This window comes from Marmota flaviventris, chromosome 13, assembly GCF_047511675.1.
Source record: "Marmota flaviventris isolate mMarFla1 chromosome 13, mMarFla1.hap1, whole genome shotgun sequence".
Classification (NCBI taxonomy): domain Eukaryota; kingdom Metazoa; phylum Chordata; class Mammalia; order Rodentia; family Sciuridae; genus Marmota; species Marmota flaviventris.
The window spans coordinates 92,186,758-92,213,507 of record NC_092510.1 but is presented as its reverse complement, the minus strand read 5'-3'; the positions used below and the strand labels follow the sequence as shown (position 1 = coordinate 92,213,507).

General features: G+C 41.7%; 2 protein-coding genes across 3 annotated transcripts in view; one reads left to right on the top strand and one right to left on the bottom strand.

The window, feature by feature from the left end:
- The window catches only part of Morn5 (MORN repeat containing 5), a 32,350-nt gene extending 20,789 nt beyond the window's left edge, over positions 1-11,561 (bottom strand). The window contains exons 1-3 of one of the 2 annotated variants that reach the window (XM_027944887.2): positions 11,487-11,561; positions 6,401-6,548; positions 3,875-3,986 (exon numbers count right to left, since the gene is read on the bottom strand). In XM_027944887.2, coding sequence (XP_027800688.1) covers positions 3,875-3,986; positions 6,401-6,548; positions 11,487-11,533 — 307 coding nt within the window. In that variant the 5' untranslated portion in view covers positions 11,534-11,561. Of the gene's footprint in view, positions 1-3,874; positions 3,987-6,400; positions 6,549-6,715; positions 6,797-11,486 lie in introns of those variants that run through there. The other variant, XM_071600903.1, reaches the window with a different exon arrangement.
- Positions 11,562-11,675: 114 nt separating this feature from the next.
- Ndufa8 (NADH:ubiquinone oxidoreductase subunit A8) lies at positions 11,676-26,480 on the top strand. Its single transcript, XM_027944874.2, has 4 exons — positions 11,676-11,870; positions 18,324-18,487; positions 22,410-22,575; positions 26,163-26,480. The coding sequence occupies exons 1-4, from the start codon at positions 11,820-11,822 to the stop codon at positions 26,298-26,300; spliced, it is 519 nt and encodes a 172-aa protein (XP_027800675.1). The 5' UTR covers positions 11,676-11,819; the 3' UTR covers positions 26,301-26,480.
- The last annotated feature ends 270 nt before the right edge of the window (positions 26,481-26,750 follow it).

Below are 26,750 nucleotides of genomic sequence, written 5' to 3'. Positions count from 1 at the left end.
GTGTATAGAGAGAGGGAGAGATAGAGAGAGAGAGAGAGAGAGAGAGAGAGAGAGAGAGAGAGAGAGAGAGAGAGAGAGAGAAAATGATGCTCTGAGAAGCCAAGGGGTCAAGAGGAACAGAGGTAGCATTCCCAAGGTAACTTGACCAAGGTTACCCAGCTAGGAAGCAGTCTGGCTCTGGAATCTGTGTGCTAAGTGCCTGTATCAGGAGAGGCAGGGCCTGGGTGCAGCCCCAAGACATGGACCCTGAGATGCCCAGGAGGGAAAGAGGAGTGAAAGCACTTTGTGTCGTCAGCACCTTGAGTGTTATCTTGGAATGCTGTGGCCTGAGTATAGGAAGAGGTTGGAATAAATAACTTCTTAAGTTCCTTCTAATTGTAGACCCTGTCATTCCCTGTTCTCTGGACGGACAGTTGAATGCCCACATCCACACTGCCTCATGTTCACAGCTCAACGTCCTGCTGAGTAGGTGCTCTAATGTTGGCTAATGATAACCCCTGGCCCTGACCCCAACACCATGCATATTGGCTAATGATTAATGAGCATTTATTCCATGCTAAGTTCTTTACAGTCATTCTCTCACTGAAGCCTCAGGCCAATGCCCATTTCACAGATGCTCAGAGAAGTCAAGGGTCATCCCTAACCATCACCTTGCCAAGCAGCAGAGCTGCCCTAACAATGCCTGCCTTCTGAGGCAGAATGCAGAGTGATATGGGAAAGGAGTGGGCTCTTAGGACAAAGCTCCTCTACTGGGAGTTCCTGGAGGAGAAGGGGAAGGCCAGAGAAAGGTCACCACACTGCCTCTGAGACTGGCAGAGGCTCCCCTTTGGTGAAACCAACTGCCATGTGAGGGCTGAATTCTCTTCACCCACACGTGGGCTCTTTGTCCACAGGCCTCAGTTGGGGTAAAGAGCTCATGACAAAGTCTAGGCCCCATCACAGTCACAGCTAACCCAGGAGGAGAGTGATACGCAAGGTTCTCAAGTTAAACCTAGGCTGGCAGCTCTGGGTCCTCCCCTGCCAGCCAAAATGGGTTTGTTGATGTCATTACCTTGATTCCTCAAGTGTACTTCTCTCCCTCCACTGTGATGTCAGGAGTATTATCCCTTTGACAGAAACTCTTTACAGAGCTCCTCCTATATGCCAGGCAATCTGTCCCTTAATAAGTCCAAGCTCTGTATTGGTGCTGCTCACAGCTGGCTTAGGAAGATAGAGCCAGAACACTCCTGATCTCAGCTCTGGAGGAGGGTCACAGCTGCTTAGTGACATGCCATGGGGAGACCCCACCCAGTCTAGAAATTCAGGGAAGGGGTTTCTGGAAAAAGGGACATAAAACTGAGACCTGAAGGTTGGGAAGGAGTTATTTGAGTAAAGTGGATGGGTTAGAGCATTCCAAGTCAAAGAACAGCAGGAAAAAGCTTGGGGTCTGTGAGGAACAGAGAGGAAGCAGCCATGGCAAGAGCAAGAAGGGCCGAGAAGGGTGGGTAGCTAGGGAGAGCTTGGGGACATCAGCAGGAGCTGGTGAATGAGTTATTTTTAAGAATTTGGACCCTTGTTGGAAGCAGTGGCTCATATTTGTAATTCCAGTGACTAAGAAGAGTGAGGCAGGCAGATCTGAAGTTTGAGGTCAGCCTGAGCAGCTTAGCCAGAGACATGGTCAGTCTCAAAACAAAATATAAAAAGGACTGGTGATGTGGCTCAGTGATAAAGTGCCCCGGCTTCAAATTCCAGTCATGAAAAAAAAAAATGAATTTGGATCCTTACCTTTGGGGTGGTAGGAAATACTCAAGGTTGGAGCTTTGGGAGGTGGTAACCAAATTTATGCTTACCAAAGATGCAAGTGATTGCAGAATGGAGACCAGCCCAGGAGGAAGTGTGGGATCTTTTTAAAATTTATTGTTTTTAGATATACATGATAATAGGGTATATTTTGACATATTATATATATGGGGTGCAACCATTACAATTTGATGCCATTCTTGTGGTTGAACATGATGTGAAATTACACTGGTTAGGTATTCACATATGAGTTTAGGAATCAAGTGGGGATCTGAGGAGGTTAGGTAACCCAGGGGAGCAATGAAGGAGGTCTGGAATAGGCCATTGGCACAGGATGAGCAGAGCCCTGACAGAGGTTCGCACAGAGGTGCTCAGTATCTGTTGAATGAACAAATGAAGGAACATATTTGAGGTAGAATCTTAGGACCAGGTGATCTATTGCGCGTGGGGCAAAGGGAAGCTGAGAGGTAGCTTATCTGACACTCACTGAGGTAGTCATCACTGGGGAGACAGGGTTGGTGAGATGGTATTGAAACCAGGGCAGACAAGTTGAGGGACAACCCATGGAAGGGAAGCTGGATGGAAGAATCTGAGTCTCGGGGACTTTGATTTCAATTTGGAAGCTGATGGCAGTTGAAGGTTAGAAGTGGAGGGAGGGGGATAGAATACTTACTACTGATGGGAAACCTCATCAGAAATAATGGGGGGTGTTGAGATGAGGAGACACAGCGAGACGAAGAAATGGGGGAGCAAGTGTCAGGACAGGAAAGGGAGAGAAGGCAGGTCTCTTGGCCCAAGGTCACAAAGCCAAGAAGTAAAGCAGCTGGGGATTTGAGTTCAGGTCTAGCTGATTCTAATGCCTGGATGCTTTCTGGAAGTTTCTTCCTAGTTGGAGAGTGACTTGTCCAAGTTTATGCAGCCATTGAGAGGGAATGCTAGGATGGAACTCCGACCTTCTGGCTCCATCATGCTGTCAATTGCACAACACTTTTTCTCCTAACCTAAATTGAGATTTTTTTTTTTTTTTACAGTTTTTGAAATCACTTTGTCACCTGTCATTTGGAATGTATCTCCTCAGCTGTGCTCAGAACTATGCTCTACTTGAGATGCACCCAACTTTACATGAGTCTTAGAAACACAGAGAGCCCCTTAAACCACTATTCCCTGAAGGCAGACTCTTGGTCCAGCCGCAGCCCTCTGGGTTGGAGATGGGTTTTGCAGGGAGGTATTGTGATACAGAGAGGAAGACTTGGCTCCCAGATGAACTCTGCCACCAGGAAACGTGTCCAAACTCTATGACCTCAATTTTCTCCTCTGTGACATGGGACTGGGAAGGCTGTCCAGGAGGGTTCTCAGGAGAGTCAAGAAGACAGGAATTCCATGGAGTCTCTCCCAGCACCGGGTCCACAGAGCACATACTCCATTGGTGCTGCTCTTTGCCCTTATCTTTCACTTTTTTTTAACTATTTATGTATTTTTTTTTTGTACCAGGGATTGAACCCAGGGGTGCTTAACCACTGAGCCACATCCCCAGCCCTTTTTTATATTTTATTTAGGGACAGGGTCTCACTGAGTTGCTTAGCACCTTGCTAAGTTGCTGAAGCTGGCTTTAAAATCGCCATCCTCCTGTGTCAGCCTCCCCCTGAGCCTCTAGGATTACAGGCATGCACCCCTGTGCCTGGCCTGTTTACATATCTTTAGGGTTGCAGTAGGTACCATAAATAGAAACAGCTACCATGTACCATGCACCTGCCAGGCACCTGCCAAGCACATGCGAGGCGCTGTTCCATGCACTTCATAGGAATTATCTTATTGACAACCATCTTGTGAGGTAGATGATGTTATCGTTCCCTTTTTGGAGGGGAGAAGCTGAGGTGCAGAGGGGCAGTCCCTTACTCACAGTGCCCGGCTAGTAGATGGAGCTAAGATTTGAGGACTGGCCTTTCTGGCTCCAGGACCTGGCTCTCTTGGGTTCTGCTGCCTCTGCTCAGTTCCTCCACTCCTTGGGTTACTTCAGTAGGCCATGACACTATTTAACACTGCTTTAGTTTCCCTCTCAGTTTGGGTGTGAAGGAAAGGGCAGATGCCTGGATACCTGAAGGCTTCAAGCCAAAGCAGATCTCCGTGTAAAACCTCCGGTCATAGCCATCGCAGTAGTGCCAGTTCTTAGCATCGTACTGCAGCCCATCTGCAAAGGTGTATGTGCCCTGGAAGACAAAGAACACACATGCTCTTGAGGAAGCAGGAGACTTTTTGCAGAGAAGGTGGATGTCAAGGAAGAGGTGGGTTCTTACTGCCATAGAAAAGAGGTGATGATCGTCACAATTATTATGGTTGTGAGGACTGGAGGGAATGGGTATAAAGTTCTGAGCTCTGTGCTTGCCACCCAAAGGATGGGAACTCTGTGAATTTAGGTAGACAACCCATTCTCTTGGCCCTCAGTTTTCTCATTTGTAAAATTAGAATAATGATGGTGTGTATTTAATAGGGGCGATTGAGAATTCAATGAGAGGTGCAGGTAAAGCACTTAATACAGTGCCTGATTGTGATAGTTAATTTTATGTGTCAACCTAACTGGACTAAGCAATGCACAGATAGCTGGCAAAATATTTCTGAGTGTGTCTGTGAAGGTGTTTCCACAGAGATTAGCATTTAAGTCAGTAGAATGATTACTTTAGATTGCCCTCTCCAGTGCAGGTGGGCATCGCCAAATTGTTTGAGGGCTTAAATAGAACAAAAAGGCAGAAAAGGGACCAATTCTGTCTCTCTGCCTGAGCAGGGACATCAATTTTCTCTTGCTCTTGGACACCAGCACTTCTAGTTCTTGGGCCTTTGCACTTTGACTGGGAATACATCATTGACTCCATGGCTCTCATCCTTTGAGTTTGGACTTGAACTTCACCACTGGCATTCCTGGGGCTCCAAATTGCAGAGGGCAGATTGTCGGACAGCCTTCATAATCTCATGAGCCAATATCTCTTAATAAATCTCTCTCGATATATGTATAGTGTATATATACATGTGTTTGTGCATGCCCTTTTGGTTCTCCAGATAATTCTACAGACATATTAAGCACTCATAAAGTTACTTATTTTTTTTAAAGAGAGAGTGAGAGAGGGAGAGAGAGAGAGAGAGAGAGAGAGAGAGAGAATTTCAATATTTTTTTATTTTTTAGTTATCGGCGGACACAACATCTTTGTTTGTATGTGGTGCTGAGGATCGAACCCGGGCCGCACGCATGCCAGGCGAGCGCGCTACCGCTTGAGCCACATCCCCAGCCCCATAAAGTTACTTATTATTCTTTTATTATCACAGCCGAAAGTTCAGCACCATCAGCCACAACCCTTTGTCCAAACATGTGCGTTCTGCTTTTGCTGCATCCATGCTAAAGGGAATCTCAGGATGCAGAATCTACACTGGCCTAGGCATCAGGAAACATGGGTGGAAATTCCCACAGTACTATTAATTCACTGTGTGACCTTGGGTAAGTCATATCCCCTTCCTGAGGTTTAGCTTCTCCAAGTTATAAAATAAGAAGCATTTCTTAACCTTTTTTAAGGTTATGAGTCAGGGCCCAACACACCCAGTGAAACTTCATGAAAGCTACGGATTCTTTCCCAGAGAAAAACATACTCCCATACACATAGAAATTTTTGTGCATAAACCAGGTTCACTGATCTCTGAATTCTATCCATGGGCCACAAATTCCAGGTTCAGACCCCTTGGATTAGATGATGTATGACAGCAGCAGAGCTAGCGCTTATTGAGTACCCACTCTGTGCCAAGAACTTGGCAAAGTGCTCACATATTTTGCTTTATTTATTCTCACAACCTCCTAGGAGATGCCTAGTACTACTGTGGCAGGCTGAATAATGGCCTCCAAAGGGGTTCACATACGATGGGACTTGTGATTATGTCAACTTGCATGGCAAAAAGGACTTTGCAGATGCAATTAGATTAAGGATCTTGAAGTGGGGGAGATTCTCCTGAGGTATCTGGGTGCACCAAATATAATCACAGGGTCTTTATAAGAAAGAGGTAGGAAGGTCCGGGTGAGAGAAAACAAAATGATGCAAGCAGAGGGAGGGAAGAGGATGTGACGAAGGAAGCAGAGGTGGGAATGAAGCATGGTGAGGAGCCAAGGAATGCAGGCAGCTTCCAGAGGCAAGGCAGCACATTGTCCCCTAGAGTCTCAGGAATGCAGCTCACTCAGTTTAGACTGCCAACTTCCAGCTCTGTGAGATAATAAGTCTGTGCCTATTTAAGACACCAAATTTGTGGTAATTTGCTATAGCAGCAATAGACAATGAATACAACCACTGTCCCTGGTTTACATATGAGGAACTCTAATCTCAAGAGAGGTAAAGTCATAGGCCCAAGGTCAAATAATAAGAGGCATAGCAGGATTCAAACTCATCATAGCCTCCCTCAGGGACCATTCCAGATTGAGAGGGAGAATATTCTAGAATATCCTAGAGAATATTCTGGGAAATCAAGAAGTGGGAGAGATACAAAATAGATATGGGTGGGTGCTAGACAGGGAGGCAGAGCATCACAGCAGTGTAGGGGGGGGGGGCTCTTCCTGTCCAAGGATCCCTCTCTGCCTCCCCCATCTGTTCACCTTGATGGCCAATCCCTTTTCCCAGACAGCGTCATATCGGCTCCCGCTGGGGAAGTACAGGGTTCCTTCGCCGTGAAACATGCCGTCCTTCATTTCCCCAACATATCTTGTTTCTGTTGGGAGGATGTATTCAGCTTTGCCCTCCATCCTGCAAGGACATAGGAAAATCACTGAGCCCTGTAGGAAGTTAGTCCTCGATTTCACGCGTCATCCTCTCAGCAATATTCTGTCTAAAACCCCAAATTTTGTTTTGTTTCCCTCAGAAATCCTGCTTAAGAGGGGGGGCAGAGTTCAGTCTGTTCCTTCTCCCTTCACCTGTAGGCTGTCCTGGAGTTCATGCTGTTCAATGAAATACCTTCTTGCTAGGCCCAGAGAGGGTAGGGATGTACCCAAAGCCACACCATAGAAACTGAAATGAAGGCCAGGGCTCAGTCAGCAGATTTTTGACTTCCCTATTCCTTCTCACTAAGCCACAATTGGGATACTTGAAAAAATATGAAATTTAGAGATAGGAGATATGGGTTTGAATACAGCACCTTTTCTAGAAGGATCATCCTGGACACTTCCCCAAATTTCTCTGTCTCTATTCTCCCCTCCCTCCCCAAAGAATATTTCCAGAGCACCTGCTGTGAGCCAAGTGCTAGGTCTAGAGCCAAGCTGCTGGATACAGCACAGACCCAAGCAAGGCGGACGCCCTCCCGGTCTGCACGAGGGACACAAGTAAGAAATTGCACAATGTGTAGCAAGTGCCCTGCAGGAAATCATGGGTGTGTACAAGAGTACAGGGCAGGGACAGCAAGGACAGCTGGACCAGGGGACCGGCTTCTTCATGGGTGCAACAAATCTCAGTTCTGAGGTCACCCCTGACAGTATACGACAGTTTTCTTAGTAAACGGCCTGACATACAATGAGTTCTTTAAATATGCTCTTATTTATTTATTTTTGTGATACTGGGGATTAAACCCAGAGCACTCTCCAATGAGCTCCATCCCCAACCCTCTTTATTTTTTATTTTGAGACAGGATCTTGCTAAATTTGGCCTTGAACTTGTGATCCTCCTGCCTCAGGTTCCCAAGTCTCTGGGATTACAGAGGTACATGCTACACTATGCCTGGATAAGAGCTATGTTTTAATTCATTCCTTTTCCATTCCTCCCCACTGGCTGAAGTCACCTTCCCTAAACTCTGTTGGAGGCTCAGCACTTTAGGCCCTGCGCTGCAATTAAACACCTCATCTCCTGTGTTTAATCAGAGCCTCTAGAGAGGAACACCTTGTTCTCAACTCCTAGGACCACGCTTCCCTCTTAAACAAGTGCCCTGCAAACATCTACTAAGTAAGGAATGAAGGGAACAGAAAGTCCAGAGAACTGATGGAATGGTTGCCACAGCCCCAAACATGAGTGCCCAGTGGGGAAGGCCCAGCTTCCGAGCCTGCAGACCTGGGTGTGGGCTGCTGCATCTCTGCCACCTTGTCAGCTTCCTCCTTCCCTTTCCATCCCTCTTTCCTCTCTTCCTCCTTCCCTTTCATTCTTTAATTCATTCAAAGTGAAAAGCTTTCATTCTAAATGTGAAGTAAGTTAAAAAGAATGCAGAAAGCCACTTTATAGTGAAGACTTCAATGCCTAATGAGGATATGATTACCATATTTCTAGTATCTACCATTTATTCTCCTATTAATTCATTCAGCCAAAATTCATTCTTTACTACAAATATGCACTATGAGGAGTGATACAGAAATGAAATCGATTAGATTTCCAACACTGAGTCCTAGAAGATCTTTTAGTGATTCCTCCACTGCCAGAATTGGGTAAAGTGTTGAACTTTGTCTTTTCTGGGGCTCAGCCCACTCCCCAGTTTTCCCTCCCATAACCCCTCTAAGCCTACCCTACCTCTGGCCAAACTGATAATCTGCTCTTCCCTACACAAGTCCTCTGGGCTATTGGTCCTGCTGTTCCCTCTATCCAGTAACATTCTTCACCTTGATTTTCCACCCACCGAAATCCTACCCAGCCTTCAGGGTTTATTTCAAATATCATCTCTGTGAAGCCAGGTGGGCGTGGCTTCTGTGGAGGCAGCAGGGCTCTACAGTGGAAAGCAGGTGGTTGTAGAGTCAGATAGGCCTGGGTTTTAACACCTGCTCTGTCCAGTGCTAATCAGGTGACTTTGAGCAAGTTATGTAATTACTGACTCTTACTTTTCCTATCTGTAAAAGAGGATAATGATGCCTACCACACAGAATTGCTTTAAGGAAGGGAAGATGCAGGCAAAGCCACCTGGAGCATAGTGGTCACTACATAAATGTTATTGGTCTCCCTTTGCCCCCTGCGTTTGTAGGTCTACCTTAGCACACTTCTTGTGCTGCTTTGCAGTAGTGTTATCTAGAATTCAATTCTGTAACTATTCCAAAGAAACCATGATCTTGAGGGAAGATCCTACATTAGTTTTTTATTTTTTATATTCACACATGGTACTGGGAAATCATCTCTCTTTTATTGTTGTTGTTGACCAGCTTTATTGAAGTACTATTGACATACCACAATATACACATATTTAGCATGGACTATTTGGTGAGTTTTGACATACACTCAGAAAACCATCATCACAATAGACATAACTAATATGTTATCCTCCAAAATTTCTGCATGCCCTTTTGTAATCCTTCCTGTGTGCCCCTCCCCACAGCCTTCGTGCCCAGGAAAACACTCATCTGCTTTTTGTCACCACAGGTTAGTTTGCATTTTCTAGGATTTTATATAAAGGGCATCATACATCTTATTTATTTATTTATTTATTTATTTATGGCAGTGTTAGAGATCAACCCAGGGCCTTCTGTGCTAGGCAAGTGCTCTAACACTGAGTCCCCAGCCCTGTGTGTGTACTTCTTGGTGTCTGGATTCTTTCTTTCTTTTTTTAAAAATATTTATTTATTTATGTATCTTTAGTGTTAGGTGGATACATTAGTTTGTTTTTATGTGGTGCTGAGGATCGAACCCAGTGCTTCAAGCATGCTAGGTGGGCACTCACTCTACCACTGAGCTACCACCCCAGCCCCATGGATTCTTTCATTCAACACAATTCTTCTATAATTCATTCATGTTGGTGTTGTGTGAACCATTTATCACTCCTTTTGTTGTGTAGTGTTCCCATGGATAGACATGCCACAATTTGTTTATTCACTTACCTATTAATGGGACACTTGGGGGTTGTTATCACAAATAAATGTGATAACATTTATGTAATTTATAAATGCACTCATATATGTATGTTTATATGGGTATGTATTTTCATTTAAGAAATGGTCAAACTTTTGCAAAGCAGTTGTAATCTTTTACATTCCCAGCAGTAGTAGGGAGTCTATACAAACTAAATGTTAAATATCAACTTCTTATTGTATACAGAAGCTACTCTCTTCTTTAAATTCTAAAAGAAAATTACCCCTTCTCAGCCAAGGGGAAAGTTCACACTTTCAAGAATTCTGCCACTTACCTGATGAGCTGGACAAGTATCTGAAGCTCTAAACCCCAATTACCTCTAAAGTGGAGCTAATGACATCTCCCTTGCAAGGTTGACTAAGGGTTAGAGATAGAACCCCAAATTTACTACCACCATCTCTAGAAATCTCTGTTGTAACCCTGGCTAGACATTGATCTCTTCTTCCTTTTAAAATTTTTTTTTGTAGTTTAGATGGATACAATACCTTTATTTTATTTATTTATCTTTATATGGTGCTGAGGATCAAACTTAGGGCCTCACACATGCTAGGCAAGTGTCTACCACTGAGATACAACCCTAGCCCTTCTTCTTCCTTAAAAAAAAAAAACTACTGGAATCCAACAACCTGTGAATAAAGCCCACAGATTCCACCAAATTCTCACTCTTCATTTCTCCTTCTTTACAGTCCCATGGTAGATGTGCTTCACCCTTTGAACAACTACCACTTGTTTGGCAATCTATTTCATCCTTATTTTCCCCAGCTATAACACAGAGATTCCACCTTCATGCAAAGAAGAGTAGCCATTTCTGTGTTCTCTGCTTCTCTCCATCGAAGCACTGACCATGCAGAACCGTGGTTATCTGTGTCACATTTACTTGCCACTCTATCTTTGAATGAGCTTTTTGAGGGCAAGGATTATGAACAGGATAAAATCCAGAGCCTGGTCCTTGGAGGACAACCAACATTTGTTGAACTAAATAACTTTTACTATTTGTCCCTTGGAGTAATTTGTGTACATAATTCTAATAATTCGTAGATTGTGAACTCCCTGAGGGAAGACCCCATGTACAGTAGGACCTTTGTGTCTGCAGGTTCTACATTGTGGATTCAATCAATCATGGACTGAAAGTTCAGGTGTCCCTTGGTATAGGGGAGGATGGGTTCCAGGACCTCCTCAGATTTGTGCATGCTCAAGTCCTTCATATAAAATGGCAGTATTTACATGTAATCTTTTGCACTTGTCCTATAAAATTCAAATCTTCTCTATTTATAATACCCAGTAGAATGTAAATGCTATGTAAATTGTTGCTATATTGCATCATTTAGGAAATAATGACAAGACAAAAAAAGTGTATACATGTTCAGTACAGAAGCAGTACTTTCCCCCTGAATATTTTCCAACCCCAGGTGTGGAATTGCTTATTGGAAAGGAAATCTGCTTGGGGTCCTGGAATATATTGTGGAGATACTGTGGGATGACTGCACAATAAATTTGAATTACCCACAGTCCCTAATTCCCACTCTCCATGTTTTTTTTTTCATAGCATTTCCCACTATCTGACATTATCTTCTCATTTATTTGTTTATTGGCAATACACTCCAACTAGATTGTAAGCTTCATGAGAACAAGAATCTTGACATTTTAAATATTTTATACCCATATCTAAAGCTGAAAGACAGCACACACACCCCATATGTGGAACTAATGAATCTTAGCTCTGCTGCTTATTGGATATGTGCCCTTGAGCAAATTACTCAAGCAAGTTTGTGAAAAGTGCCTGGCACAAAGTCCCTTGCAGAAGCAAAAAGGCAGACGTCTTATCCCAGTCGCAGATATTCAGACCTAGTTAAGTGAATCAAATGAAGCCCTTACCTCCCATCTACATATTCCCCGATATATTTGCTCCCTGTGTACTCCATGACTCCGGCTTCTAGCCTCCAGCTGCTGGGATCCCAGCCTTAGTGGACAACGCTTCACTATGACAACCAGGAGGGGTGGGCGGAACCGACGCGAAGCCCCGCCCCGTGCACGCGCCGACTTCCTGGCTTTGCGCATGCTCCGTCTCCGGCGGCGGAACGGAGCAGTGCGCCTGCGTGCTGTGAGATGCGCATGCGCAGGCTGGGCTACGGCGGTCCTAAGGGGAGTTCAAGGAGAAGGGGGCAAAGCCGCTGAGGGCACCTCGGCGGGGTCGCAGCTACATCCGTCATGCCGGGGATAGTGGAGCTGCCTACTGTGGAAGAGCTGAAAGTGGAGGAGGTGAGGCTCGTCCGGAGGACAGGCAAGAGGGGCACAGGGCTGCAGCTGGCTAGGCCTGGGCCCAGTCTTCGCCTCAGCGGACCCTGGGCCCCGACCCCCAGTTCCCCGATCCCAGCACACACACCTGATTCCCAAACGTCCATGCATAGCTCCGAGGATCCTGACCCACCCCACTGCACCCCGCTATGGCTGTAGAACACCCCCACCCGCCACCACCAGAGACCTGCTCCTCTTTCTGTGAATAATGATGATACTTTTTACCAACCATAAGCCAGGGCCTCTTTACCTCCTGTCGCTCACACCTCCCTGTGAATGGAGTATACCGTCCCAGATGCGCACATCCTAGGGTGGACGGTCACATTAAAGTATTTCATCGGTGCAGAACACATTAGAAAGGAGTTAAGGAGTTGTAGGAAAATACTATGATATTGAAGAATGTGCATTTGCTCACAACTATGGCAAGGTGTTTGTTCTGGACATATTTGAAGCATTCATTTATTCCAGAGATATCTTTTAAATATTACAATGTGCACATACACTGGAAAATACGAGATAAAGTCACTGCTCTCATATAGGTTTTAATCTAAGAGGGAGACACATAAAGAGGTAGTTATACTACAGTGTAGTTAGTGCCATGAGAAGTGAAGACAGTACTAATTATAGTTCCCATGATCCAGCCATTTCTCAAAGCCAGGCAGGATGCAAATAATTACTTTAGATGCATTAATTTATTGAATCCTCCCAGCAACACTATAAGGTAGGATATAATTGGCCTTCCCCTGTTATAGATCAAATAGACTCTGAGAGTAGGAGTGGTTTGCTCGAGGTCACATAGCTAGTATGTGGTAGAGTTGGGTGGTGAACCCAGGTCTGGTCCTGAAACCCATTTTAAAAATACTTAGTTATGGGCAGATGCTCAACAAATTGGGAAGGTTTAATAGAGTCTTGGTTTGTTGGGGTTCCAGGTGCTGTTTAATGTGATCCTAGTGTTGGTGGGAAGCAGCAGGTCCTGAGCCAGGAGATATACCTATGGCTGAGATAGGACTTGGCCAAGCAGTTTGGACTTTATCCTATAGGTGAGGTGGTGGAAAGAAGTGATATGACTGGACAGTAGAAGGAACAGGCTACATTAAAGGAGGGAAAAGGTATGACTAAAAATTGGTGCCGAGAATTATGAGTCAGGCACTGTGTTAAGTGGTTTACCTGCATTACTTCATTTAATCTTATATGCCTGTGAGGATGACAACTGTTATTTTCCTCAAATGAAGAAATTAGCTATGTTCAGGAGCTTTATAATAAAGTGACATTTGCTAAGAAGAGGCAGGAAGAATGCTTCTGAGGAACCAGTTTTTTATTTCTTGCCCCATCATGAAACTGGGTTAAACTTGAGTTGCTGTATTTTTCATTGGAATTTTAATTTGGTTCAGCAAGCATTTGAGGTTCTGTTTTATGCAAGAAGTTCCTTATCTGAAATAAATTTGCCTTTAGGGTTTACATCTGAAATGTGAATTGAGAAACAGATAATAAATGACTAAAATATAGGACAAAGTATCATTCAATACTATGAAAGAGGGGCAGGCATGCCTAAGGAAAGAGAGTAGGGTTTGATGTTCGATATTAATTCCAGGGCTAACTGTCAGTCACCTTAATTAGTCACTTTCAGCATTTTCAGACAGTTATTTTGTTTGTAAGATGAGTGATTACTATTGTACAGTTCTCTGAGGCTATAAAGGGAAAAGAAAAAGTCCTTCTTGGCCATAAGATAGGATATAGCTAAATGGACATTTGAATAATGGCATTTCTGTGCAGAGATAGAGAGAACTCTTAAGTGAAGGTAGGATTTGAGCAAAAGTAAGGATCTGGGAAAATGGGGGGGGGGCTAAAAATGGGTTGGGGAACAGTGAGTTCAGTGTTTAGAGAACAGCAAATAATCCCTTTGTGAAACACTTGGATGAGAAAGCTAGAAAGATAAGTTTGACAAGATCATTGTACTGTCATGTGTAACTAATTAAAACAAAACAAAACAAAGAGATAGTTTGGAACCAGAAGGCTTTGAATAGCCAGTAAGTTTAGGCTTTGTCCTGTTAAGGCTGAACTTTGACAGAACATTCTCCTTCTCCTCTCTCTCTTTAAGGTACTGGGGATTGAACCCATCAGTACTGTACCTCTGAGCTTTATTCTCAGCCCTTTTTAAAAATTTTTGGTTTTGAGACATGGTCTCACCAAATTGCCCATGTTGGCCTTGAACTTGTGATCTTCCTGCCTCAGCCTCCCAAATAGCTGGGATTATAGGTGTGCACTACTGCTCCTAACAATGATGTGTTTAATAGCAGAGTAGAATAGGAATTATCATTTAGGATAATCACTTCAGCAGCTTGCAGGAAGGAAAGAACAAGTGAATATGTCTGGAATTGATCCCATTTAGCAATGGATTAAGAAGGAAGGCGGGAAAGGTTGAGGAATCAATGTCAGATTTGTGTTGACAGTAGAATTGGGGAAGCCAGAAGCAACAGCAAGTTTGGGGAGGAGGTTAAAAGCATTTTGGATCTTGTTGACTGGGAGTTATGACACATCCCCATGGAAAAAGTAGTTAGAAGCTTTGAGCTGGAAACTTCCTTGAACACTTTGATAATTTTGAGTAAAAATGAGAATTATAGCTAATATTGATGATGTTCAGGCAGAGTTCTTAGTATATTTATATGCATTAACTCATTTGATCCTCATAATGGATCTATAAGTAGTATCATGCTCCACTTTACATATATTAAAGAAAATAAAAGGCCTGATATAAACAAGTACCATAGGAAGTTGCAGACGTGGTTTAAGGAAGCAAGAACAAGACTAGAAGATCTCTGCCTCACTTCCCACACCTGCAGACTTATAATCCTGCTGTGCAGGTTGGCTTGTGAGGTTAGGTGAGGAAAGATGTCGAAATTCTATCTTCTTGAGACAAAGGGCGTTGAATGAATTTGAAAGGGTATTCATGGTAAGCAGCTGTGAAAGGACAGCCTTGCTATTGGAATTCATCAGTCAATCTTAGTGAAGAAGCAGGTGAGGAGATGTGGTTGACACCTCAGGTTCTTTGCTGTATCAGGGATGGTGATGACCTGGGAAGAGAGGCCTGGTTAGAGGTCATAGGCTTTGGGTTCTAGTTCTGGGGTTGCCATTGACTGGCTTGTCATTGAGCATATGTTTCTTGTTCATCAGTTAGGAAATGGATTTAGTGAGTGATTCTCATCCTTTATTTCTTTGTGACAGAGGTAGTGTTTTATATGCTCAACAACATGGGTGTACCTTTGTTTGGGTAAAACCTCCACATCTGTAGGGAAGTAAAGCAAATAATGTTGCAGGCTTTTGGGGGCATGATCACCATGGGCATTTTAGGTATTAAATTAGTCACTTAAGGATATTTTAAGGCATTTGAAAAGGAAGTAAATATAGTCAACATAATTTTTAAAATGTGTTATGCTTTAATTAAACTTTGAGTGATCATTTTTATTCTCCAAACTATTTAGGTAACTTTTATTTTAACAAATTTTCATGTAAAAGTTTTACAGATTTTTGACAAATTTATTAGAATTGTCATGGCAAATTTCACTTACATTATAACTTTATCTTTGTTTTTAATAATTATGAAGTTGTAATATTTGTAGACATAGTCATATCTTTAATTTTCTCTTCCTGTAGTGTGTAAATTACTCTCTTCTTGCCATTTATCTTATTAATAACTGGGCAAAGTTAATAAAATTATAGACTTTTCTCATAATAAAATACTTAATTTTACAAATCAAATCCAGTATTGTATTAAAGTATAATAAAAATATAATAGTAAAAGTTGATAGACTAGACTAGATTTTATTCTAGAAATAGAAGTCAGTTTTAGATAAATCTGTAAATGCTCTATGTTACATTTATAGGTTAATAAAAAGATGCTTGAAATTTTTTTATTAGTCTTTCTTAGGGAAGACAATAGCAACAGGAAAGCAGACAAATGTTGTATAAAGCTGTTTTAAAGTTTAGGAACAAAAAGTTCCCTACTGTCATTTCAGTTTATCTGAGTTGTGCTGGGGGGTTTGATCAGAGTAATAAAATAGTACGAGAGAATAAGAAGGAAAAAAGATGGGGCTGGGGTTGTGGCTCAGCGGAAGAGCGCTCGCCTAGCAATTGAGAGGCAATGGGTTCGATCCTCAGCACCACATAATAAATAAATAAATAAATAAACAAATAAGTAAAATAAAGTCTTTTTTTTAAAAAAAAAAGAAGGAAAAAAAATACAAACATCAGAAAGAAGGACAAACTGATTTTATGGTTGTAAATGGTAAGTATTTTCTGATAATTCTCATGAGTTTTGTATTGAAACTGGTAAGATGGCTTCAGTAAGGTTGCTAAGAAATTTATAGTGTATAAGCAAGCAGTAGCCAGTTTGAAAATCCAGTAGAAAAAAGTACTCTACTTAAGATAGTATTAAATGCTAAGCTGGATATGGTGGAGCCAGTGACTTGGGAATATGAGGCAGGAGGATTGCAAGTTCAAGGTCAGCCTCAGCAACTTAGGGAGACCCAGCAACTTAGTGAGGCCTTATCTCAAATTAAAAAAAGGATTGGGATGTTACCCCTGGGTTCACTCTCCAGAACCAAAAACAAACAAAAAACTTGTGGAATAAGCAAGAAATGTGCAACGTCCCTTTATGAAGGGACCTTCATTTTAACCAAGGAAAAGAATGACCTGAATCTGGCTTAAATGGAGAGAAATACTATGTCTTCTACAGGCCATAATTCATATATTTTTATGCCTTTTGTAATTCTTGTATCTCCATTGTCTGAAAAGATTGGGTGCTCAACAGCCAGTCTTGAGCTATTTTGGGTGCTTGATGTATCATGGTAAACATTACATTTAATTATATCCTTTATTTAGGGAGAATTGACTTTTTTACAGTATTGTATCTCTGTTGAAACTGAATCCCTACCCTGTTGGAGCTTACGTCCTAGTAGTCACATGTACACCACATGAGGGACCACCAGCTTATATAAGATGGTCAAGTGCTAGCTTATGTCAGATGGTTAAGGAAAGGTTCTCTGAGGATATAAAATTTGAGCAGAGACCCAACACAAGCTGAATATCCTTAGTTCAAAAATCCAAAATCTGAAATACACTAAAATCTAAAACATTTTGAGCATCAACATGATGCCACAAGTGAAAAATTATACACCTGAGCTCACGTGACAGGTTGCAGTCAAAACACAGGTGCACTAAAATATTTGATAAAATTACTTTCAGCGTATGTGTATAAGGTGAAGTTCATATTTAGACTTGGGTCCCATCCCCAGGATAGTTCTTATGTATAACCAGATCCTCCAAAAATCCATAGCACCTCTGGTCCCAAGTATTTCAGAAAAGATAGATGTTCAATCTGTGTTACAAAGTGCTCATTCTCCCAATTCAGAATGTTAACTAAATTTAATGCAATTCAAATGCAAATTATTAGAGCAGTGTTCATCTGAGAGAGTAACAGACAAGTTTAAAAAGGAAGAATGAGGGAGAATTCTCTCAAATAACAACATGTTCTGTTAAGAGACAGAAGTTAAAACACTGTGGTTTGGGGCCGGGGTCATAGTTCAGTGGTAGAACACTTTCCTAGAATGCATGAGGCACTGGGTTCGATCCCTGGCACCACATAAAATAAAGATACTATTTAACAAATTATATATTTAAATATTATATATTTAACAAATAAAATAAAGATACTGTATCCATCTCTACTAAAACACACACACACACACACACACACACACACACACACACACACACACACACACACAGTGTTATTACTGTGGAAAAAGCAAGAACAGAAAAAAGCCCAGCAGGACCTTTGCTGCTGCAGCTGTTAAATAGACCCTGGACTATTGCAGTTCCCTGTGAGTTAACTTAACCACACTTTTTTCCTCAAGAAAATGTTGATTTTATTATTTTTAAAAATTCACAGATTCTGGTACTTTGTTAGTAACAATTTGCTGGACTAGTGCTCTTTCTGATTCTTTCCAGTCTCTCATCTTCTGTGATTTCCTGGTCCTCTGGGAGTCCCATATATTCTTACTCTATTAATTTATTCTGGGAGTGGAAACTCAGGGAAGCTCCCTGAGATGGTTCCTCTCCTGGCATTCCAGGAGCCTCCATTTGCCTTTTAAGCAGCTTGGTTAGGACTGCTGGGTCTTTATCCCTAAAAATGCTACAGTTACATCAACTTTGTGAGATTGTTGTAGAGGTGAAAAAATAATATATGAGAATGAGCTTTGTGATTTCTAGAGCACAGTAGACCATAAAGAATTATGATAGCCTCATGTTTAATTTTCTTGGTAAAGTCAAACAGTGCTGCTTTTCTTGACCAGCGTGAAGTAACATCGAGAAAGTGACACTGGTTCAGTCTGTGGTCTTTGTCCCATGTTCCTTTCCTAGGTGAAAGTCAGCTCTGCTGTGCTGAAAGCTGCGGCCCATCACTATGGGGCTCAGTGTGATAAGCCCAACAAGGAGTTCATGCTGTGCCGCTGGGAGGAGAAAGACCCGAGGCGGTGTTTAGAGGAAGGCAAGTTGGTCAACAAGTGTGCTCTGGAGTTCTTCAGGTAAGAAGTCTTTTGGTTTCAGTGCCTGTGAGGTTGAAATATCAGGGTCTTAAAAACATTCAGCTAATTAAACCAAAGGATAATTTTAGTAGGAAATGGGTAGGTTTTAAAACAGACCAAGGTAAACAGTCAGTGATATTTTTGTTTTCATTTTTACTATATGGCAAGTTCTTTAATCTTTATGTGTATCAGTTTCCAAAGTGTAATAAGATAATACCTGTTTTACACAGTATGTCTATGAAAAATTTGAAAATACATAAAGACACCTCAGGGCTAGAGATGTGGCTCAGTGGTAGAGCACTTGGCCTAGTATGTGGGAGGCCCTGGGCTTGATCCCCAGCACCCTAAAAAATGAGGGACAGTGCTGATGAGCAGACATTCACTAGGTTATTATTGTTACTACAGAACACACAGTTGTGAGTCAGATTTTTAGGTAGTCAGCTGTCTTTGATATTTGAGTAGAAAAATCTATGGTGTATAATTATAGAAAAATGTTTTAGCAACGATACTAGGCGGGACTCTGTTGAAAGGGGCAGGGACTCAGGGATTTGGCTCTTTAACTGTAAAGTCCAGAAACAGACCTAGCATGAAGCAGGCTAGATTCAAGGGCTTCAGTGATCTCAACACTGTTGGTGTCTTTTGCTTCTCCTTTTCTCTCCATAGTCTCTTAGTTCTGCTTTTCTCTCTTGACTTTATTTTCAGAGACTCTCTCTTTGGGGTGGTAGAAGTGGCCAACAGCTGCTTCAAAGTGCTCTTCTCCTTGCTTAGCAAGCCTAGACAAAGTGCCATCTCTCCAGTAGTGTGAGACCAGGGTCCCTGCATGGGTAGCAGTTGTCCTAGCTGACTGAATGCATATTGTTGAGCCAGTTCTGCCTTGAGAGAGAAAATGCTCTGATTGGTCAGGCTTCGAGTGGACGGAGTCTTAACTTCATTCAAATCACATTGCTGAGAGACAGGGAGGGGTTGTTCCCAAAAGGAAAATAACAGGGGTGTTTATAGAAGAATGGGGAATGACTGCCGGCTAGGCAGAAGCTGCAGATGTCCACTATATGACATTAGAGGGAAAAATCAAATGCCTTAGCACAGTAGCTGCTTTCCTTTTTCCTTATACTATCTTTGTTTGCATACAAGAGTATTTTTGTGGTCACAGTCAAAGCTTGTGTATTTTAAAAACTGATTTTTCATTGAAACTATTGGAAAATTCTGTCAGGCTGCTATATAGTCTTCACTATTTTTAATGACTGTATACTATTCCATTAGTAGATGAACTAACAAAAATATACTTGACCAGTTTCTGTTAGTGAACATAATTGATGATCTCAATTTTTGATCATTTTAGAGAAATCTAAGTGATTACTTTTGTATGTGGCCCTTTTTCATCTTTTTTTTAATATTTATTTTTTAGTTGTAGTCGGACACAGTACCTTTATTTATTTATTTATTTTTATGTGGTGCTGAGGATCGAACCCAGGGCCCCACACATGCTAGGCAAGCACTCTACTGCTGAGCCCCAGCCCCTCTTTTTCATCTTTTAATTATTGCCAGTTATAAGATTATTTTGAAAAGCCTTTTTTTTTGGTACCAGGGATTGAACCTAGAGGTGCTTAACATTTTTAGCCACATTTTTTTGTATGTTTTTAAGGTAATGGGATATATATAAAATGTATTTTTTAGTTGTTGATGGACCTTTTTTAATTTATTTGTATGTGGTACTGAGAATCGAACCCAGTGCCTTACACATGCTGGGCAAGTGCTCTACCACTGAGCTACAACCCCAGCCCCTTTAGCCACATTTTTGTATTTTATGTGGAGAAAGGTTCTCACTGAGTTGCTTAGGGCCTCTTTAAGTTGCTGAGGCGGCTTTGAACTCATGATCCTCCTGCCTCAACCTCCCAAGCCACTGGGATTACAGGTATGTGCCACCGTGCCCAGCTGTAGAAGGCTTTGAACATATTTATGGCTCTTGAACTTTAGTGCCTTTTCTTTTTTTTTTTTTTAGAGTTGGGTCAACTTAATGCTGTCAGCACTGCATCCTGGTATGCATGTTATTTAAATATTTGACAGTTACCAAATGATATTTTATTGTGCTTGAATTTTCTTTGATTTATCTGCTAGCAAGATTAAATATGTGTTCATTTTTTTAAAAAATATTATTTTCTAAGAGAATTTTGGGAAAACATTTTTCCCAAGATCCAGAGTTAGTATGTTTTAATTGGCAAATGTTTGGATTTCACAGGTTCCCAAGGTGCCTAACTGCCTCCCTGAAAGGAATTTCTCGCTGCTGAAGTATTGATTGGAGCCTTAGTAGATGATCATCTGTGGGCTGAGAGTAGCTGGGCCCAGAACAGGGACCTCGACTACTAGAGCACTATTTGCAGCTCCTCTTCTGCCCCAGCATCTTGGAGGATTCAGAACTCCCCTTGAAAATGGTAGTTTTCTACTGGAGTGACTCTCAAGTCCAGGATGAGCGAGTGCAGGTTATGCCTACAGTACCTGCAAGGTTACCTAGGAAACTGGTCACTTTTGTCTCCCATAAGGGGAACGCAGAAGTTTTACTATGAACTTCCTTAGACCATCTCTGAGAGTCTACCTTTATGAAACATCTTACACAGGATCCATTTGCTAGTTAGATTGCTGGAGTAGGGTAAGGAAGCATTTCATAATTATTACTTTTTTATTTTTAAAATTTTATTGTATTTTGTTATACATGACAGAATTCATTTCAGTTCATAGTACACATATGGAGTACAATTTTTCATTTATCTTGTACACAAAGTAGAGTCACACCATTCATGTCTTCACACACATATACCTAGGGTAATGATGTACATCTCATTTCACCATCTTTCCTACCCTCACACCTCCTTTCCTCCCTCCCCTTTGCCCAAACCAAAGTTCCTTCATTCTGCTTGTGCTCCCCACTCCATTATTATTATTATTATTATTTTTAAATATTATTTTTAGTTGTAGATGGACAAAATACCTTTACTTTATTTATTTATTTATTTTTATGTGGTGCTGAGGATCGAACCCAGTGCCCCACATGTGCTAGGCAAGTGCTCCACCATTCAGCTAAGGCCCAAGCCCTCATAATTATTCCATTGGGGGAAGGAGGTCCTCTCAATATCTTCCACTACCTCAAATACAATTGCGTAAAATAATGGTATTTTATTCTTGCTTGTTTTGCTTTATTTGATTACCAGCACATTTGAATGATAAGGGGAATTTTTCAGAACAACTGAAGCTTACTTTTCCCTTTTATCCACAAAAGTTACATTTTTTTCCCCTAGCCAATTTTGAGGCCACAAAATTTGCTACCCTGCTTCTTAACAGAGAACGCTAAATGTAATTTAACTTTTTTTTCTTGGTGACAAGAGTTGTCTCTATTTTGGTTCAAAGCATTTAGTAGAACTTGAACTTTGAGCTATCAAGGAGTGGAGGGCAGTTTGCCTCTATAATGAGTGATCCCGGGCTCTTCTGCTTGTTAGTTTGTATATTTGCTTTTTGAAATTCTGTCTCCTCTTTTGCCATTGTCTGTCACCTCTGACTCTTGTCAGTGTGTCCATCTCTGACTATGCTTCTTTCTAAGTTTGCTAAGCAGATATTCTTTAGAATTGGATTTAATGAAAAGAATAAATAGTCCCAAGTGAGGAGTTCTCCTCTTGAGTAAGATACCTGTGCCTTAGGCCACAACCTTTTCTTTAAGCTACATAAAGTAAGTGGGTTTTGTTCTTCGGAAATCTTTTTTTTTATGTCATTTGAAGGTCTTGCAGTTGTCCTGTAAGTGAGGTGATAGTATTTACTCCCATGCTCTTCAGAAATTAAGTTTATGTATTTGAGATCTGTGCCTATATTTTGCCCAACTTTTCTGATTTTTATTGTTTTGCATAAGTGCTGCCTCTAACCTATCCCTCCTTTCCAGGCAGATAAAGCGTCACTGTGCGGAGCCTTTTACAGAATATTGGACCTGCATCGATTATTCCGGCCTGCAGTTATTTCGTCAGTGTCGCAAACAGCAAGCAAAGTTTGATGATTGTGTGCTGGACAAATTGGGCTGGGTGCGGCCTGACCTGGGAGAACTATCAAAGGTAAAAGGGCTCCTGCTGGGTCCCATTCCCACCTGAGTTTGGGGAAAGGCAGGAGGTGCTCAGAGAGTGGTCTCTGTGGGTATAGATATGATGCAAGAAGTTTAAATTTATTTCAGGTTTATTAGGGAGTGATTGTACACTATACAAAAGGGTTTGTTTTTAATAGAAATATTCCAGCATATGCCCCTTTTAAAAAATTGTTATTAATGAGCTGATTGAAGAACAGAAGGGAGTAGGAGGAGGATAAACAAAATGTTAGCGAAACACTGTCAGCTGAAAACATCTTTGAGATTATTGTAGAATTCACTGCAGAATAGGATCAGGCTTGTGCCAGATTTTTCAGATACCTAAGATTTAAGAAATAGATGCTTCTAGTTAAAAAATGTGTTTTCTTCTCCTTTCTTCTATATTACCTATCTTAGTTGTGATGTCACCATCTGTGGAAATGTCAGAACTCGAAGCCTGCTGCTTTCAGTCTTCAGTCCCTCCTCCTGTTTAGTCCATACAGTCATTGGAGTAATATTTCCTGGAATAGTTTTTTTAGTCTTCTCACTGGCCGGGCTGCTGTTTATCTTCTCGGAGAGGAGTTCTTAACCTGATTTGTGTGCATTTCTGGGAGGGGAAGGTGGATCTGTTTGGTTGGGCCTTAAAAGATCATTCATCCTCTGAAATTGAAGAATTTAGGGATAAAACTACATCTTCACTGAAAGAATGATCTGTGTGGAAAATAAAAAATCATGGGGATCACTTTTAAAAATTTCAGGGGCTTCCCTTTGCTTGTAAGATAAGGTGTCCCATCTGTATTGTGACATGCAGGCCCCTAAATGAGCTGATCTGTTCCTGCTGCTTGGCTTTAGCACCCTCCAGTCCTTCTGGGCTGGGCAGCTGGCAGGCATGGAGGCAAATAGATTGGTTCCACTACTTACTTGCTGCGGGATCTTGAACGAATTGCATAATGTTTTTGTCCTACCATGTCTACAAAGTGGGGCCAGGGATCCCTGTTTTTCTGTGAGAATTACGCCAGAGAGCTTATGTGAATCCCTTGCATATTATCTGGGCACATAGGTCCACAATTAATCTTTGGTCTTTTCCTTTGTGTATAGCATCTGTGAATAATTGGGTGAAAAGATTGTTGTCATAAGTAGTGCAATGACCTAGCCCTTTTTTTTTTTTTTTTTGGTATCTACGATAATTATCTTCACATATCTTTTTTTGCTACACTCAACAAATTACTTTAAATAGGTAATAATTCTAAGTTGGAAAGTGGTGGAACTTACACATTTAACAAAACTATCTTTTATCATTTCTGACTCCCAACAGGAGAATTAATAAGTCATGCTAACAAGTCATGGTAGTAAGAAAATATATTTATTCTTGAATCTTTATATTAACGTTAAAAAACCCCTAAAAAATAAAGTTAGTGTTGTCTTAACTTTTAAAAGTGTTCTCTTTATGTGGATTATCACCTTCACTTATACTTCAATTCAGTATTCAGTCTCTTTCTAGAAGGGTGTAATCATCTGGGTAAAGTTTAAGTTTTAGCTTAATTCACATTTGTGTTCTGTTCCCACACAGTCGCCTTTCCCTTCTACTTTCCCCTGTGAATTCCTACTTACTTATAAGGCCTCAGTTTGAATGTCAGTGTCCTTCCCTGCACTTTCTTACCCATAATCCTGATAATATTAAAAATAACTTATGAAGCCAGACGTGGTGGTTCAAGCCTGTAATCCTAGTGACTCAGGAGGCTGAGGCCGGAGGATCTCAAGTTTGAGGTTAGCCTCAGCAACTTTGCAATGCCCTAAGCAACTTAGTGAGACTCTGTCCCCAAAAAAATAAATAAATAAAAAGTTCTGGGGATGGACCCCTGGGTTCAATATTCAGTACGAAAAAAAATCAAAACAGCAATACCTTACGTAGTACCTACTGTACGTCAAATACTTTACATGTACTGTTTTACTTCATCTGCTGACCTGTGAGCTACTCATAAACCTGTTTTACAGGTGGAAAACTAAGTCTTAGGTAGGCTACCAAAAAGTCATTTACTTAGTAGTTGGTTTGACCACATGCCTCTGCTCCTTTTCTTTTGGGGAGTGCTATGGAAGAAGAGGTTACTTTGTTCTTTCCTTGTTTTTTTTCTTTCAAGGGGTCCTTGATTACTTTAAATTTGAGAAACATTTTCCTAGATTTACTTCATGAAAATCTTGAATTCTTAAAAGCTTCTAATACCAGCTGAGGGCATTTGGATTTACTCAACCAGGAAGAAACCCTTAGTGATCTCTAATTATAGCAGAGAAATGGGCATACTGTTTCAAAGCAGACAAATAAGGAACCACTCTGCATTTGAAAACTCAGGTTCCAGCTCCATCTCTGATGTTACCCCATCTTAAGCAGGTCTCCCTGGTCCTCACCTGGGAGCTAGAGTTAATAAATGCTATAAAGGGTGGTCACTGGTTGTATACCTGAAAACTCTGTTTACAGAAAATGATTTCTGAAATTATACACCTAGGCAAGTCAATCTGGTTCTATCATTGGGGTAGCTTAGAGTTCATACCATTAATATAGCAATCGGAAGTTTGTTAATAACCATGGCCTATGTATCTGGGCCTGTTTCCTTATCTTTAAAATGAACAATTTCTGCTGTCTTCCCAGTTAAGATTTTGGTGACCATTAGGGGTTACCATGGATGTCAGTATCTTCATCTCCCTGTTGCTGTTTATCCTTTACTGTCTTAGTTGACCTGTTGGTTCAGTTCTCCAATTCTGACTTTGCCTCTTTCCAGTCTAGCTTCCATACTTTCTAGCCTACGGTGAGAGTGGTTACATCCCTGTCTCAGTGGCATCTGTTACCAACAGATTAAAATCCATAGTTTGCAGATCATTCATACCCTTTGTCATTCAGTTGTCTCCCAGTGCCGCATGATTTTGAAAGGGCAGGCTTTAGAGTAGGCTGGCTGATCAGTGTTCTGAAAGTTCTTCTGTAGTAATGTAGGTGGTCTCAGTGAACCTCTGCAAAATGACTTCATAGGGATGTGAAAATGAAGTGGGATGTCATATGCTCAACATCGAGAGCTTGTTTAGGTGCTTCATCTCCCTCCACTCTTCTTGCCTTGCTTTGGCTGTTCTAAAGATCAACCTCTGTTCTGCCTTCCTCCCAGTCTGCCTGGCTAACTCCTGCTTATCCTTCAAGATTAAGCTGAATGCTCCCTCCTCAGAAATGTATGTTCCCCTAGCCTCCAGTGAGGTGAGATATGCAGAGTCCTTGATGCTGTCCCGCATAGTTCCCGTCTCCACTGTGAGAAGTAAGTCTTGGTTGATACTTTGCCTGTCTCCCTCAGACGATAGCGAGTCCCTTGAGGACAGTATGTATCTTGTTTCTTTCCATATCCCCAGCTTCCACCATGTGGAATGACATCAAGTAAACTTTACTAAGTGTTTATTTGAGGATTAAACATGGTTTGCTAGGGCCTTAAAGTCGGAGGGTAGTTGGAGCAACAGGAGCAGAGAGGAGATGCCAGGGAGCTCATCTGTAGTCACAGCTTTCTCCAACCTTACTTTCAACTTTGCCTCTTCCCTCTTCGCCCTTCCCAGGTCACCAAAGTGAAAACAGATCGACCTCTGCCGGAGAATCCCTATCACTCAAGAGCAAGACCAGAGCCCAACCCTGAGATAGAAGGAGATCTGAAGCCTGCCAAGCATGGCAGCCGCCTTTTTTTCTGGACCATGTAAAGATGGGTCAGTGGCCCATGCTCAGTCACGCGCCCAGACAACTGGTGAAAACGCCCATGTGGTTTGCATCACCCGATAGTGTGTTCTTTCCTGGATCACAAACATTAACAAAAAAACTAATTTATGTGACTTGGCAGTTATTCTATACCATTTCCTGTCCATTAAAAATTTTAAAGGAAACAGTTGTATTTTATTATGTTTTATGTAACCTTTTGGCCTTTAAAGATGACTTCCCCTGGCTTTTTCTTCTTGTGGTCCTGCCTGTTTCTCTGGCTTTGCTGTAAGTGGGCACTCATTAGTATGGCAGGGGAGCCACATTGGGCAAAGAACTGAGTGTAAAGGAAAGGGTTTGTCACCTGAGACGATGCTCCTGCTCACATGTTTTGAAGTCTCACCTCTTTGCAACCATTTCAAGCACATAGATTTCTGAAGAGGTCATTCAAGGGAAGC

What these genes read in the sequence shown, in the direction of transcription:
- Ndufa8 (XM_027944874.2), top strand. Translation starts at nt 11,820, where the DNA reads ATGCCGGGGATAGTGGAGCTGCCTACTGTGGAAGAGCTGAAAGTGGAG. An exon ending in AAGAGCTGAAAGTGGAGGAG is followed by an intron (nt 11,871 to 18,323) that starts GTGAGGCTCGTC and finishes TTCCTTTCCTAG; the next exon opens with GTGAAAGTCAGCTCTGCTGT. An exon ending in TGTGCTCTGGAGTTCTTCAG is followed by an intron (nt 18,488 to 22,409) that starts GTAAGAAGTCTT and finishes CCTCCTTTCCAG; the next exon opens with GCAGATAAAGCGTCACTGTG.